Source organism: Myotis lucifugus, unplaced genomic scaffold (assembly GCF_000147115.1).
Source record: "Myotis lucifugus unplaced genomic scaffold, Myoluc2.0 scaffold_577, whole genome shotgun sequence".
In the NCBI taxonomy this organism is placed as follows: Eukaryota; Metazoa; Chordata; class Mammalia; order Chiroptera; family Vespertilionidae; genus Myotis; species Myotis lucifugus.
This window is the reverse complement of record NW_005871625.1, coordinates 378,787-391,930: the sequence shown is the minus strand read 5'-3', so window position 1 is coordinate 391,930 and position 13,144 is coordinate 378,787. Positions and strand designations below refer to the sequence as shown.

General features: G+C 60.2%; 1 protein-coding gene across 1 annotated transcript in view; it reads right to left on the bottom strand.

Annotated features, from left to right (window-relative positions):
• Positions 1 to 6,240: 6,240 nt before the first annotated feature.
• PHF2 (PHD finger protein 2) overlaps positions 6,241 to 13,144 on the bottom strand; it is an 87,992-nt gene continuing 81,088 nt past the window's right edge. Inside the window, 6 exon segments of the mRNA XM_023745750.1 lie at positions 6,241 to 8,174; positions 8,950 to 9,334; positions 10,052 to 10,161; positions 10,605 to 10,700; positions 12,842 to 13,051; positions 13,054 to 13,099. Of these exon segments, the coding sequence (XP_023601518.1) occupies positions 8,086 to 8,174; positions 8,950 to 9,334; positions 10,052 to 10,161; positions 10,605 to 10,700; positions 12,842 to 13,051; positions 13,054 to 13,099 (936 nt within the window). The 3' untranslated portion in view covers positions 6,241 to 8,085.

Here is a 13,144-nt window from a genome sequence, read left to right as displayed (position 1 = left end):
GTTCCCAGGGGGGGAGGGCTGGCGGCAGTGCCGGCAGTTCCCTGAGATCTGACAAAAGCCAGACCCACCCATTCTAGGGTTGTGAGAGCAAGAGCAGGAGAGAAGGATCCCCAAGGCCCCGAGTGAAGTTTTGGAGCAGTAGAGTGGATTTGGCGAGGTGGCGGGGCGGGGGGGGGGGGGCACCCCAGGGGAGGAGCTAGAGTTCTGGGGGTCCCGGGAAACTGTGTGGTAGGGATGAGGGAGAGCTAAGCCCAGAGAATGTCTGCATCTGTGGAGGGAGGCGAGCAGGTGAGGAGGAAGCCTTCCTCCCTTAGCAGAGATTAGATGGAGCACAAGGCCCACCGCCTGCCTGTGGAATTCTTCTCAGAGTGCGGCACCTCCGCTCCGGGAGGGTTTCATAGATTGTAGCCATATCCTAAAGCCACCGTCAAAATGCAACATAGGGCTGAGTCTACAGCAGAAAGAAAAAGTTCCTCAGAAAGTGTCCTTATTCACACCTGCCACGAGCCCAAGATGCCTCCTTCTCAAGGAGCGCCCCCCACCTCCCCACCCCCACCCCCCACCCCGCAGCTCCTGGAAACCCAGGGGAGCAGAGTGAGGTTGCTGACAAGCTTTCCCAGAGCTGACATCACAGCCACCAGGAGGAACCCCCCTCCCACTGTCTGTACGACACAGGCCACAGGCACCTGGAGGGAGGGAAGCTCGGGTCCCAGCTCTCAGCTACGAATGACAACACATTGTGGGGAGTTAGAGTTAGGGTGTTTTAAAAAGTAAAGAACAAGGAAACAGGACTGTTTCCCCCCCCAGATTTCCAGGTGAAATAAGTGACTTTTTGAGCAAAGATACTAATCCCAATGCACAATGTGGGGACCCATCCGTGAGCAGGCACTGGCTTCGCCCTGTGGCCCTGTGGGCACCCTGAGGTAAGAGACTGCCCCACGTTCCAGAGCACAGGGGCGGCTTCCCCACCAGCTGGGGCGCAGAGCAGCGAGACCCCTGATGGCCACCATAGGCCAGGTCATGCAGTTTTCTTAATTCTATAAAAGCAGGAACCCCAAGAAGAAGGAAGGAAATATGAATGTGGGGTGGTAGCAGATTAAAACTTAATGTACAAAATATGTGGGGAATTGTTGCCCACATATTGATAAAAGGTTCTCTTTGACAAGAGGAAAAGGTATTATTGGTATACATGTACACACGAGGTAACACTGATTCTAGACAACATTTTAGAACAGCCTTCTAGAACAAATCCTCCCTCTTCAGGGTAAAAAGACACATGTAACGATGTCGAGTCAGCCTTACACCCTTATTAAATCCACCAAACTGCACGGACCCACCCCCTGGACAGCGCGGCTGCACGCCAGCAGGTGGGTGCTCAGCACGGACCCACCCCCTGCACAGCGCGGCTGCACGCCAGCAGGTGGGTGCTCAGCACGGACCCACCCCTGCACAGCGCGGCTGCACGCCAGCAGGTGGGTGCTCAGCACGGACCCACCCCCTGCACAGCGCGGCTGCACGCCAGCAGGTGGGTGCTCAGGCCTGTGGGCCTTATTCTCGAGACCCTCGGGAGGCAGGGTGATGACTCCATTTTACCAGGAAAAAAGTTGACGCCCACAGAGTCAGGAACCCTCCCCGTCCTTCCTACAAGCGCCGGCACATCCGCTGTTTGGTAAGTGCTGTTGGTGGGAGGCGAGGAGAAATTGCAATCTTGAAATAACACTGGCTGGAGTGTGGGCCCCGGCTGCTGGGCCAGCAGGCGGACAATTAATTACGAGGATCCCTCTTTGAGCCAGCGAGGGCCTGGCCAGGCCCGGTGTTTACATACACACTCGTCTGTTTAGGGCCTGCAAATCCGTGTCAGATGTTAATGGAACAGCATCATTTTTCTGCCGAGGTGGCATCCCCAGGGATGTTTGGATGAGGCGGTCGGCAGGACTCAGCCTGGGAAAGGCAGGCTGGCGGCTAAGGAGAGAGGCCATTTGTCAGGCCGCCCGACAGCCTGGCCTGGACTCCCCTCCTGCCATCACTCCTCTTCGGACTGGCTGCCCCACCCAGCACTCCTCTGTCCACTGGGTTCTGGGGACACAAAACTGAGTTGTGAGAAGTAAGCATCAATGCAACCAAACATGTCGAGTGGAGCAGCCTCACACCCCAGCCCTCGGGGTACAGCACACCATGGAAGACCCTCAGGCCGGCCCGGCTGCCTGAGGCCCAGCTGTGCCCTGCTGGACCCACCTCTGCCGGCCATGGTGGAGAGGCTGTGGGCCCGGTTGCATGGGGCAAGCTGCCCCTTTCAGCTCCAGTAGCCCCCCCCCCAACCCCCCCCACCCCGCCGTATCCCTATCCTTATCACCAAGAAGGCAGACAGGAGAAGAAGCCCAGAAAGGGGAAGTGACCTGCCAGAGATCACACAGTGCGTAGGTCCAAGGGCGGGCTGGGGAAGGGGGGGGGGGTGCCCCAGCAAAGGACCAGATGGCGTGCAGGGAAGAGTCAGCTCAACAGCACCTCTGTGTAGGGTTGTGGCCACCACCCACCAGCTCTGCAGATGAGGAAGCAGGCCACACAGCCAACCTGGGCAGGAGCCAGCCAAGAAGTCTTTGGGCCAGCAATGCAGCCACTCACCTCAGGGGTTGCGGCCTAAGCACCCTGCCCAGCACACAGTATGCGCTCAGGAAACGTGGCCACACTGGCAGCACCGTCACAGACAAACCCGTGGAATTCAGCACTGCTGTCTGATGCCTTCGACATGACTCACATGCACCATTATCACTGGGAGTTACTGTTAAGGAGACTTGCTCATAGGGCTGGGAACACAGCCTAGATGTTTACATGAGCAGCATCTTTTTAAAACTCTTGATGGGGAGCCCTCCTGACTCTCCAACACCCTGTCCAGACTCTCAGTGCTGTGGACAGAGAGGGCAGACCCCCTGCAGCTATGTGCCCTGCACAAAACCTGCCTCAGTGTCCACATCTGCTCCTTGCTGTGCACCGAGGTGGGGGCGCAGGGCCCGGAGGGGGGCGGGTGGTGAGAGATGGCAGGCTCAGGGGTCTCTGTGCAGCCTGGAAAGAGGGCAAGCTCTGTGACGGAGGGGAGAGCCTGGTGAAGGGATGCTGCCCTTTAGAAAAGCTCCAAGTGCCACAGCGTGGCCTGGCCCGCTGCCCCGCCGCACCTCACCACCCCTGCCCTGCGCCCAGCTCCTCACTCCAGCTGTCTCCTCAAGGCAGGCACTTCACCTGGTCCCTACCTCAGGGCCTTTGCACAGCAGCTCCCTTTACTCTGCGCTGGCACAGCTCCTCCTCTTGGGGACTTGGGGAACTGCCCATCAGGCCACTTTCTACAGGAAGATCTCCCTGGGGGTCGGTCTCATAAGCCCAAAGGCCCTGGAGCTGGCCTACCTGGACTTGAACCCCAGCTCTACCAGCTATGAGGCTCTGTGCCTCAGTTTCCCTATTGGTAAGATAGAGACTGTCGTAGGCCTTTCCTCGGAAGGCGCTAAGATGTGCTACCACAGATCCTGCCACATCTGACACATCAATCTTTCAGGACAAAGCTGATCTGATTGTTACCATCTCCTTGCCAGCACTCGCAGCCGCTGATACTTTACTTCTCAGCTCCACCCTGCTCCCTCCAGCCTGCCCAGCACCCGGCACTGAAGGAGCTCTTGCTGCTGCCATCCTAGGACTGCTTGTTTCTGGCCCTCCCCTGCCCTCTACTGGTCACTCTCAGAATTGCCCCAGGGGCCCAGCAGGATCCTTTCCTGCAGATTCTGGGATTGGCTCCCTCCAGACAGCAGGGCCATGCAAAACAGGCAGAGCTGCCTGCAGTGCTGAGCTCCCCACCCATGCAGCGACCCTGGGAATGTGCTGATGGGCACAGGGCAAGGGAAGAGGGGCCCCTGGGGGCCTTGTTCTCAGCCCTTCCCCAGTAGGCTGCTCCCCACTAGAAGCACTGCACCTGCTCACTAGCCTGCAGGGCCTCCCCAGGGCCTGCCAGGTCCCCGTGTGGATGCCCGTGGTCCTCACTGAACCGGCCCCGCCTCACTCGCACCGTCTCAGCACCCTGAGCCTGCCTCAGGGCCTTTGCTCACATTGGCTGAAGACACTTTCCTCTCCCTTGGGTGGCTCCTAGGACAGCTCAGACTGCCCTTCTACTCGAGGTGTTAGAGGACACCATGTGCCCCACTGTCCAAGGGAGCAGGCGATGGTTAGAGTCCCACAGCTGGCAAGGCGCGGGGCAGCAGGCCCTTTGCTTCGCTTGGTGTCCTTGGCAAAGCAGGCTCGTTGTCGGCTTTGATGAAGGCTCTGGGAGATTCTCAACAGCCCAGCACACAGTAGGTGCTCAGAAAATGACTCTGGAATCCAACTGAACTTTGGAAATCTGAGTTACAGGCTGTTTATTTCAGCGCTGTTCAGTGCACGGGCTGCGGCTGCACTGCATCCCCGGAGGACAGAGCCTGCGTCTCCGCGGCCTCGCATGCAAGTCTTCACGTTTTCTCTGCAAAGTCCCCTGCTGGCCAGGTGGCTCTTCTCGCAGTGGGAGCTCCAGGACCCCAACCACTGGCATCCTGCGGCCCCTGGGGCAGCAACAGGATGGTGGTGCTCCCCTCTCTCGCCAGCCACCCGCTGCCAGGGGGCTGCGAAATGGCGATGGCACGGGGTCCTGCAGCACCTGCGAGGCGCTGGCCTCGTGTCAGGACACCTGTGAGCCCGGCTGGTGAGGAGAGCCTGGGGGGGAGGAGGTCTTGGTTCTGAGTCCTCAGGGCCTGTTGCCCCGTGTCTCCGTGTGCCACGGACCCGCCTCACTGCGGACACAGCTCTGGGTTTGGTCCTGAGACCCTGAGAGGGGACTGCACACAGGGTGGGTCCAAGGTACCCCAAAGGGTTTCTCCTGGCAGCTCCCGAAAGCCGTGGTGAAGGCCCAGATGCAGAAATGGCCTGGGGGGCTTAGTGGAGGAGCTTGCCGGGAGGAGTCTTCCCTTCCAGGTGGACCACTATCAGGGAGGAAGAGGTTGGAGCTGGGCCCGTGGGCCATGCTGGGAGCACATTCAGCCCCTCCTCCCAGTTCACTGGCACGGGGCTCTCGGCCCTGAATCGAGAGAAGACCTGGGCCCCTTGCTGCCCCTGCCACAAGCTCACCCCGACACGAGTCTCAGGTGCTTGCAGACACACCCAAACACGCTGCACATGGGGCCACAGTGAGGTCCCGTGGCAGGGCTGGGCCACACGGCGCCAGGATTGTGTGGGTGCACACCAGGGTGGGGCCTGGAACTGGGGGTCTCTGGGTGGCCTTTGGGAGCCCTGCCTGACAGCCCTCTGGAGGTCCAGTACCAACACCAAGGGACCCACGGAGCACAGCTTAGCCTCCAGGGCCCGGGCTCAGGGGCCAGCCAGCCTGGGATGGTGGGGAGGAGGCAGAACTGGGCCTGGAGGGGCTGCAGAGGGCAGCCGAGGGCCAGGCATGGTCTCCTGGTTCTGTGAGGTGAGGGTGTGGGGAGCCACTCGGCCAAGTCTGGCTGGACCTGGGTAGGACACTGCCCAGGCAGGTGCAGTGCCGAGCCTGGGATGGGGAGGGGCCATGCCTCCTGGGGCCCAGCGGAATGGACTCAAGCTGTGGGTGCCTGGGGAGAGGGGCCCGTCCCAGGGCCCAGTGATACCCGAGATGCCCGGCAGCCAGGCAGCCCCGCGCTCCTCCGCAGCGGCCCCTCCAGCAGCTGGTCTTTCTTTTCCCTCCAATCCTTGACCTTCACTGTGCCCGCACTTGTCTGTGTGGGGTGGGGGTGGGGGCGAGTTCTGCTTTTGTCCGTTTGCGGTGAATAATGTCCGATGTAGACGAAACTCTGTATTTGTTCCTGAGTGCCTTGTGGTTGGCCCTGTGCTCACTGGACTCAGCCAAATTGCCCATCTGTGAACCATAAGGTTTTAGAGGATGCTTGGGGCTGGGGCTAGGAAGGTTAGGGTCTCGAGGCTGCCTGCCACACAGGTGTCTTCTGCCCATTCCTGCAGGCTGCTTGGGGTGCAGGCAGTGTATGTGCCCACAGGCCATCGGGAGTTTCTGAGGGGAACACTGGCGGCTCTGATGTGGGCAGGGGGCCTGGTCTGACTACCCACCCTCACACCCAGCCCTCAGGGTGCACAAGACCTGACCCCCCGACCACAGTGCTTCCCGCCCCGTTGAGGACCCCTGCCACCCTCACTGCAGGATGGACGGCGGTGAATGAGGCAGAAATGACACAGACATGGTTCTGTACAAAACCTGAAATATCTTTACTCTTTTAAAACTTTGATTTAAGTTGCCTTAGACCTCATGGACTCAATACAAGAGTAATATGAATTGGGAAATAAAACACTTTAATAGCCACGATAAACTTTGTTAGAAATGTACATGTTGCCAAAATAATAATAAAATTAAAAAATAAGAGAGAGAGAGAGAACAGTTTGATGGCCGGGTTAGATTATATAAATGTTCAACAATAACAGGCAAGGAAACCTTCAAAACGCTGGGCTGGAGTCGTCGGGTCCATGAGCGTGGCCTTGCCCATCCCCAGGCTCGGCGGCCACGTCTCCGACAGGCGAGCCAGGGGCAAGGCCTGCACGAAGCTGCCTCTCCGTGTGGACAGAATACCCAGGGATGGGCATATAAACAAAGCTCATAAGAAATATACAAATATAAAAAGCTACAAACATTAATAAATTACAGCATCACAAAACACAGAACACTTCACAAGGTGCTAGTAAAATAACTGTCCCCCACCCCTTCATCAACAAGAAGGAAAGAAAGCTGGTATTCGAGTTGAAGACTCATCTTCAAACAAATCTGAAATAGATCTTTTGTGTACTGTTCGCTTCTGTAAAGACAGATATAAGGCTGCACAGACATCACTTGTTTTTCAGGCAATACCTTAGTCCCTAAAATAAAATAAAAAAATAACCATAGCAATAAAAAAAAAAAGGAAGGAAAAGAAAAAGCATCGGAAACCCAACTGTTCGTCAGACTCAGCAAAAAACTCGTATAAATGTTAATGAAGGACTCTACAAAGAAATTCCTAAAGATACTTTTACTCTTATAAAAAAGAAGTTATTTAAAAAGCTATTTACACGCTACATTCTATGAAAAATATGCTTCAGGAAATACATCTAAAATTAAAATACAGGATTGCCTGAGAAACAAATCCAGCCCCTCCGTGTCCATGGGTGGACTCGCGGTCCAGGAGCCACCCATGCACTCGACACCAAGTGACAGGTGACAAGACAGAAGTGCCAGGCCCCCGGCAACCTTGGGCCGCTCGGCCGGCCGCCATCTGCCCCGCCAGGCCCGGGGCAGGTGCCTTGGCTGGCAAGTGCTTTTGGGAGTGTGGACAGTGGGACTGGACAGGACCCACTATGTGGCTTTGCCTGGGCCCCTGGGCCTGCATCAGGGCTGGGGATCCCACGGTGGCTCCCCTACCCATGAACACACTGACCCTGCAGCCGGCCCGTCGTTCCTAGAAATGCCCTGGGCATTCAGGGGCGACGCCACCATCTGGCCCGCCACCTGCCGGCCGGGAGCCTGGAGGCCCCCCTCTCCTGGCCAGAATGAACGCTCGCTGGACATGTCGGAGAATCACTTGGGAAGAGATGGGGGCACATTAACACCCTGCTTTCTCCTCCTCTTCCTCTCTAGTGTTCTTTGCCTTTTTTTAAGCCTCTGGAGGCTACCAGCCTGTGGCTGGCTCAGGCTCTGGGCCTGGTGAATGTTGGCTCACTCCTCCTTCCTCGAAGGACTCATGCTCCCAGCAGAGCCGCAGAGGCCCTGCAACCACCCCCGCGCTCGGGGCGCCTAGAGGCCGTCCTGAAACCGGAACGGTCCTCACGCTGGCGGGGCCGAGTTTCGGGAACTGGTCACTCTAAGCAACGTGAAAAAGGACAGCTGTCGGTATTGGCGAGCTCCGCCTGCTGAAGCACAGGCGCTTGCTCAGGTGTGGGGAGTAGAGGCTGGGAGGAAGCCAGGCCTCCCGGGGCGCGGCAGCGCGGCCACCCTCCTGGGGCTGATGATGTAGCGGGGCTCCGGGTCCTGAGCGGAGCAGAAGGATCCTGGCTCTCCAAACTTTAAAGGAGCAGTTTTCCATTCCGATGAATTTTCAAAATTTTCCCAAGCCTCTGCTTGGCGGTGGCCATGCCCTTTTTTGTACGTTTTCCTGGGGGTAGAAGAGGGGACACAAAAAAGGCAGATAGCTGTGTGAGAGGGCAGCGGAGCAGCGTGTGGGGTGGGAGTCTGCAAACCCCCCTTCACGCTCCCATCGGGCTGTGAGCGGCCTGTGACCCCGAGCCTGGGGGACCTGCACCCTCCAAAAGCACAACTCTTCCCCCGGCCCCCAGCTCAGAGGCCGCATCAACGGGGGGCAGGGATGCAGGAGTGGGGCTGAGGCCAGGGTGGGGCCGGGCCGGGCAATGGCACTGGGGTGGAGTGAGACCCCTGCCTACCTCCTGGCTACAGGGCCACCTGGAGCCACACGAGCTGTGTCCGCCGCCGGCTGGGCCTCATGGCCAGCGTGAAGGACTCTGCTGGGAGCGCGAGTCCTTCGAGGCAGGAGGAGTGAGCCAACCACTAACCAGGCCAGGGGGCCAGGGGCCGGGCAGGGGAGATGCCAGGGGTCGTGCCACCCCCAATTCACACAGGGTCCTGGGTCAGTCACCCTGGACTCCTCCCAGAGAACCCTTGGCAAACCGTTTACCACACACTGACTCCAAGCTAAGCCCAAAGCCAAAGCACTTGGGATCTGGGGACTGGGCCAAACTCAGGTAACCAGACCCCCTGTGTGTGACTCTGGCCCTCAAACTTGAAAGAGGCCATTTCTTTCACACACTGACCGTGTGGCCACACACACAGGGCTACGGGGACAGAGGAAGCCTGCGGTCATCTACGGAGACAGTCTGCAAGTCTAGGCTGCGTAGGGCCGGCAGGTACGGTACCTTTGGCAGCGGTGTTGTTGGGGGACGACGCGGAGGGCCGCCTCTGTGTGAGGAAGACCCCGGGGGCCATGGGCTGAGAGGCACGGCTTGCCTGGGCCCCGCTGAAGGTGCCGGCCACCGTGTACTCGTGGTCGGCCAGGCTGCTGCTGTGCGCCTCAGGTGGGATCTCGGGCGAGCTGCCCTCCTGCGAGGCCTGGCTGCTGGCGGTGCTGGTGGAGGCCGTGCTGGTGGAGGCAGGGGTGGCGGAGGCCGGGGTGGTGGAGGCCGAGGTGGTGGAGGCCGAGGTGGTGCTGGCCGAGGTGGTGGAGGCAGAGGTGGAGGTGGAGGTGGTATTGGGCGTCAGCTTCCTCTTGGAGTTCTTTTTCTTCCTGCTTTTCTGCTCCTCCTTTGAACAAAGCAGGTGGGCAAGTTGGCCAGCAGGGCGGGCTGGGCCTCAGGTGCTGGGCAGGCAGGCAGGGAGCAGCCCTCACCACCCTGGACCCAGGGGAGGCAGGTCCCTGTGCATGAGGCCTCTCCAGGGGGCCGAGAGGGCTGGGCCAGTGCCTGTGCCCCTCAGGGCAGGGCGGGGCGGGGCCTGAGGAGGGCACCACGCTCCCTCATGCGGGGGTGCCCTGCACAGGGGACCATGTGGGATGCGGCACTAAGCTCGGCGCCCTCCTCCGTCACCCGGCTCTGAGCCGCCTTGGGACTCTTGGCTCTAGAATGTTCACTGTGGTCCTTTCACCTCCTCAGGTGCCCAGATGGGGTCGGGCCTGATCTGGGTGACACCCGAGAGTCCGAGACCCTCTCTTCTGAGGGAACTGGGACCAGGAGGAGCTGAGGTGGCAAAGGAGGTGGACGGGGATGGCGCAGCCCCCTCAGCTCCGTGAGGACGAGAGGAAGACGCCGGGTGTCCAGCGACGGGGGAGGCCCCGAGGAGCGGTGTCCCCCGCACCTGGGACAACGGTCCTCACCAAGACAGTGCGAGGGGCCCAGGCACTGGTTCCTGCCATCACCCCCCACTGTGGGGACTCGGGGGCCTGAATAAAGCAACACTCAAATCCCCTCAGCTGTGCCAGCCCTCAGCACGGGGGGCTTCTGCACCGGGTGGGGCCCTCCTCACCTGCTGGGACAGCTTGGCTGCAGCGGCCGCCAGCCCGGTCTCGATGGAGGCCACTCTGGTCCCCTCTCGAACAGGCCTGTCCTGCCTCGGCACCGAGGGGCCGACCCTCGCTTTGGGAAAGAAGGACAGTGTGCCTCAATGGGCGGCCCGCACTGCGGGCACCCCTGGACCCACCCCAGCCCAGCCTGCTCCTGAGCCCAGGGACACCTCACAAGTTGGGGAGGGTCAGTGAGAGGCCCAATCGGGTAAGGGATCCCACCCAGCAAGGCAGGAGCGGGCAGGAGGGGGTCATGTGTAAAGTGGACAAGCCCCCCCGCTCCCCCACTGGCTGCCATCTGGGGGCCAGAAGCGAAGGCGGCTCTCCCGGGCTGCTCACTGAGAAGAAACTAGGGAGGGGCTGGCCCACCCGGGGCACCACCCCAGGCCACCCAGGAGCTCCTGGCACCAGGCCCAGGAGAGCAGCAGGCAGGGACACCCCTCTCGCCTGCACAGAGCCCCCGTGCCCGTGGCTGTCCTGCGGGTGTGGACGGAGCCCCTCCCGTCCCAGCACTACCTGTTGGGCTGTAGGGAGCGTCGTCTGAGGCTTTCCTCTTCTTGGACCGGGACTTGAAGACGGGGCTGTCCTCGTCAGACTCCAGGGAGGGGTACACTGCAGAGGCAAGGGGAGGGAGGGCTGAGCCCGGCCACCCGGGCGTGGGACTGCAGACCAGGGAACTAACGTCCTGGGAGCCATCCTCAGGGTGCAGAGCGTCGGGCACGGGGGGCCCCAGAAACTACCCAGCCCAGGACCCCTTTAGGCTCAGAGAGGGGCAGCCACTGGGCAGCCGAGAGGCCCCATCCAGCCCCCGGGGGCACCTCAACAGCCTCGCCCACCCCAGCCTGACTGCAGCACCCCGTTCACCCGTTCTTCTGAGAACGTCTCGCCTCTGCCGCTACCAGAAAACAAACATCCTACATCCACAGAGCTGATGGCTCTGAGCACCCCCAGCCCGCCTCAGGGAGTCTCTGGAGGAGACAGCCTCACACGGTCGCTCTAGGTGACTTGCAGGTGCCACCCCCACCTCCCGCACTGTAAGTTGTGACCTTCAACCACCAGGACTTGTGGCACCTGAAACCCCAGCACCCACCCTGTGCCCAGAAAATGGCGTTCACTCCACTTCAGTCAGCCCAGGGCAGGCCCTGGCGAGGCACGGACGTGTCGAGCAGATGGGGCAGGGCAGGCCCCCCTGGAGGGCTGTGGGGACAGGGGCACGGGCACTGGGCCCCTGGCCCATCAGGGCTGCGCTGAAGGCAGGCCTTACAGCATGGGGGCAGCGCACTCCTAACCCTGGGGAGCGGGGGGCCTGTGTTAGCACGCTGTGCCCGTGGGGACGGACGCGTCCCTAGGCAGCTCCTTGATTCCAAATCCCCTTCTAGAGCCTGGACCCCAGAGCCTGGAGGGGCCATGCCCCCGGAAGAAGACTGCACCCATGGCCCAGCCCCTAACTCACTGCCACCTCAGACGCAGGCCACAGAGCCTGTGTCTCATCTACACGCAGACAGACGGTAGACGCAGCCTCAGTGCATCCACTAGTGTGGAATGGTGCAGCTGCATGGAGGACGGCTGGCCGGGACCTCAGAAGGTGAAATGAGCTAAAACCTTCCACCCAGCGGTGCCCCTCCCACGTATGTACCTGGGCACACGAGCACAGACCACACAAGCCCCTGCACACCAGTGTCCAGGCAGCGCTCGTCACAACCAGCCCTCTGGAGTGCGGGGGAGGAAGGGGCGCACGATGCAGCGTGCACACTGTGGTCAGCCACCGCACTGTGTGGCGGTGCTCAGCCATCACGGGAGGGGCTGCCCCATGCTGCCCGTGGTGAGCCCTGAGGAGAACGCCAGACACCAGGGCCACGCACTGTTGGATTCAGTGAACAGACACCCAGGCTGACCAGGAGACAAGGTTACCAGGGGCAGCGACAGGCGGGGGAGCGGCTTCCTCTGGGGGGGTGACGGGCTCCGATTGGCTGTTGTGATGGTGGCACACCCTCTAAACACAGTAAACACCACTGAGCTGCACACCTTGTGTGTGTGTGTGTGTGTGTGTGTGCGCGCGCGCAGCAATGGTAACACGTAAGTCCTGCTCCAGCGGAGCCAGGAGCCGGCAGGGCAGTGTCCCTTAACATTCCTCTTTATTTTCCTAGCCCAGCTGTGGGCAAACTATGGCCCGCGGGCCGGATCCGGCCCATTTGAAATGAATAAAACTAAAAAAAAAAAGACCGTACCCTTTTATGTAATGATGGTTACTTTGAATTTATATTAGTTCACACAAACACTCCATCCATGCTTTTGTTCCGGCCCTCCGGTCCAGTTTAAGAACCCATTGTGGCCCTTGAGTCAAAAAGTTTGCCCACCCCTGTCCTAGCCCCTTCCCCATACTGCATTGGAGCGGAGTGGCAGCCGAGGCTGCTGCGGGGCATCCTCACCTGGCGAGAGGGGAGGGGACTTGTCGCACGCCGGCCCAGGCCAGAGCGCGGAAGCAGTGCTATTATACCTCTGGGCCTCCAAGGTCTCAGGACGGACACGGTCATTTATTTTCTTACCGGACGTTTGTCTAAAACCTGGACAAATACGCTGCCTTCAGGGTAGTACCGTTTACCTGGCCCGCCGAGCGCCTTTGCTTCAAGATGTGTTTGAGGCTAACAACCTGTGCATATGGCGCGGCGCACTCTAACAGGACGTTATGGTCTCTGAGTTCTCTCTCCTAAGAAAGGCCAGCTCCACCGGCAGGCTCTGCGCACGGCGCTCACCATAGTCCGAGTCCTTGAAGCAGGCGTCCAGGTGGTCCTGCTCCTCATAGTCGTCCAGGTCCACGCTGTGCTTGGCCGCCCTCTTCAGCAGCCGCTTGCCTGCGCTCTTGCCGCCCGCCCCGTTCTTCCGGGCGCCGTGGGCCGCCAGCGAGCTGCCCTTGGCCTGGCCGGCGCCCCACGCGGTCTGTAGGCAGGAGTCCGAGGCCTGCTGTTGGCCATGGACAGCTTTCCCTGAATGGCTTTCTGTGTGCTGGGTGACTCGTTGTCTTGTGTTTTCGCAGTTATTTTTTTTTTTTTTTTTTT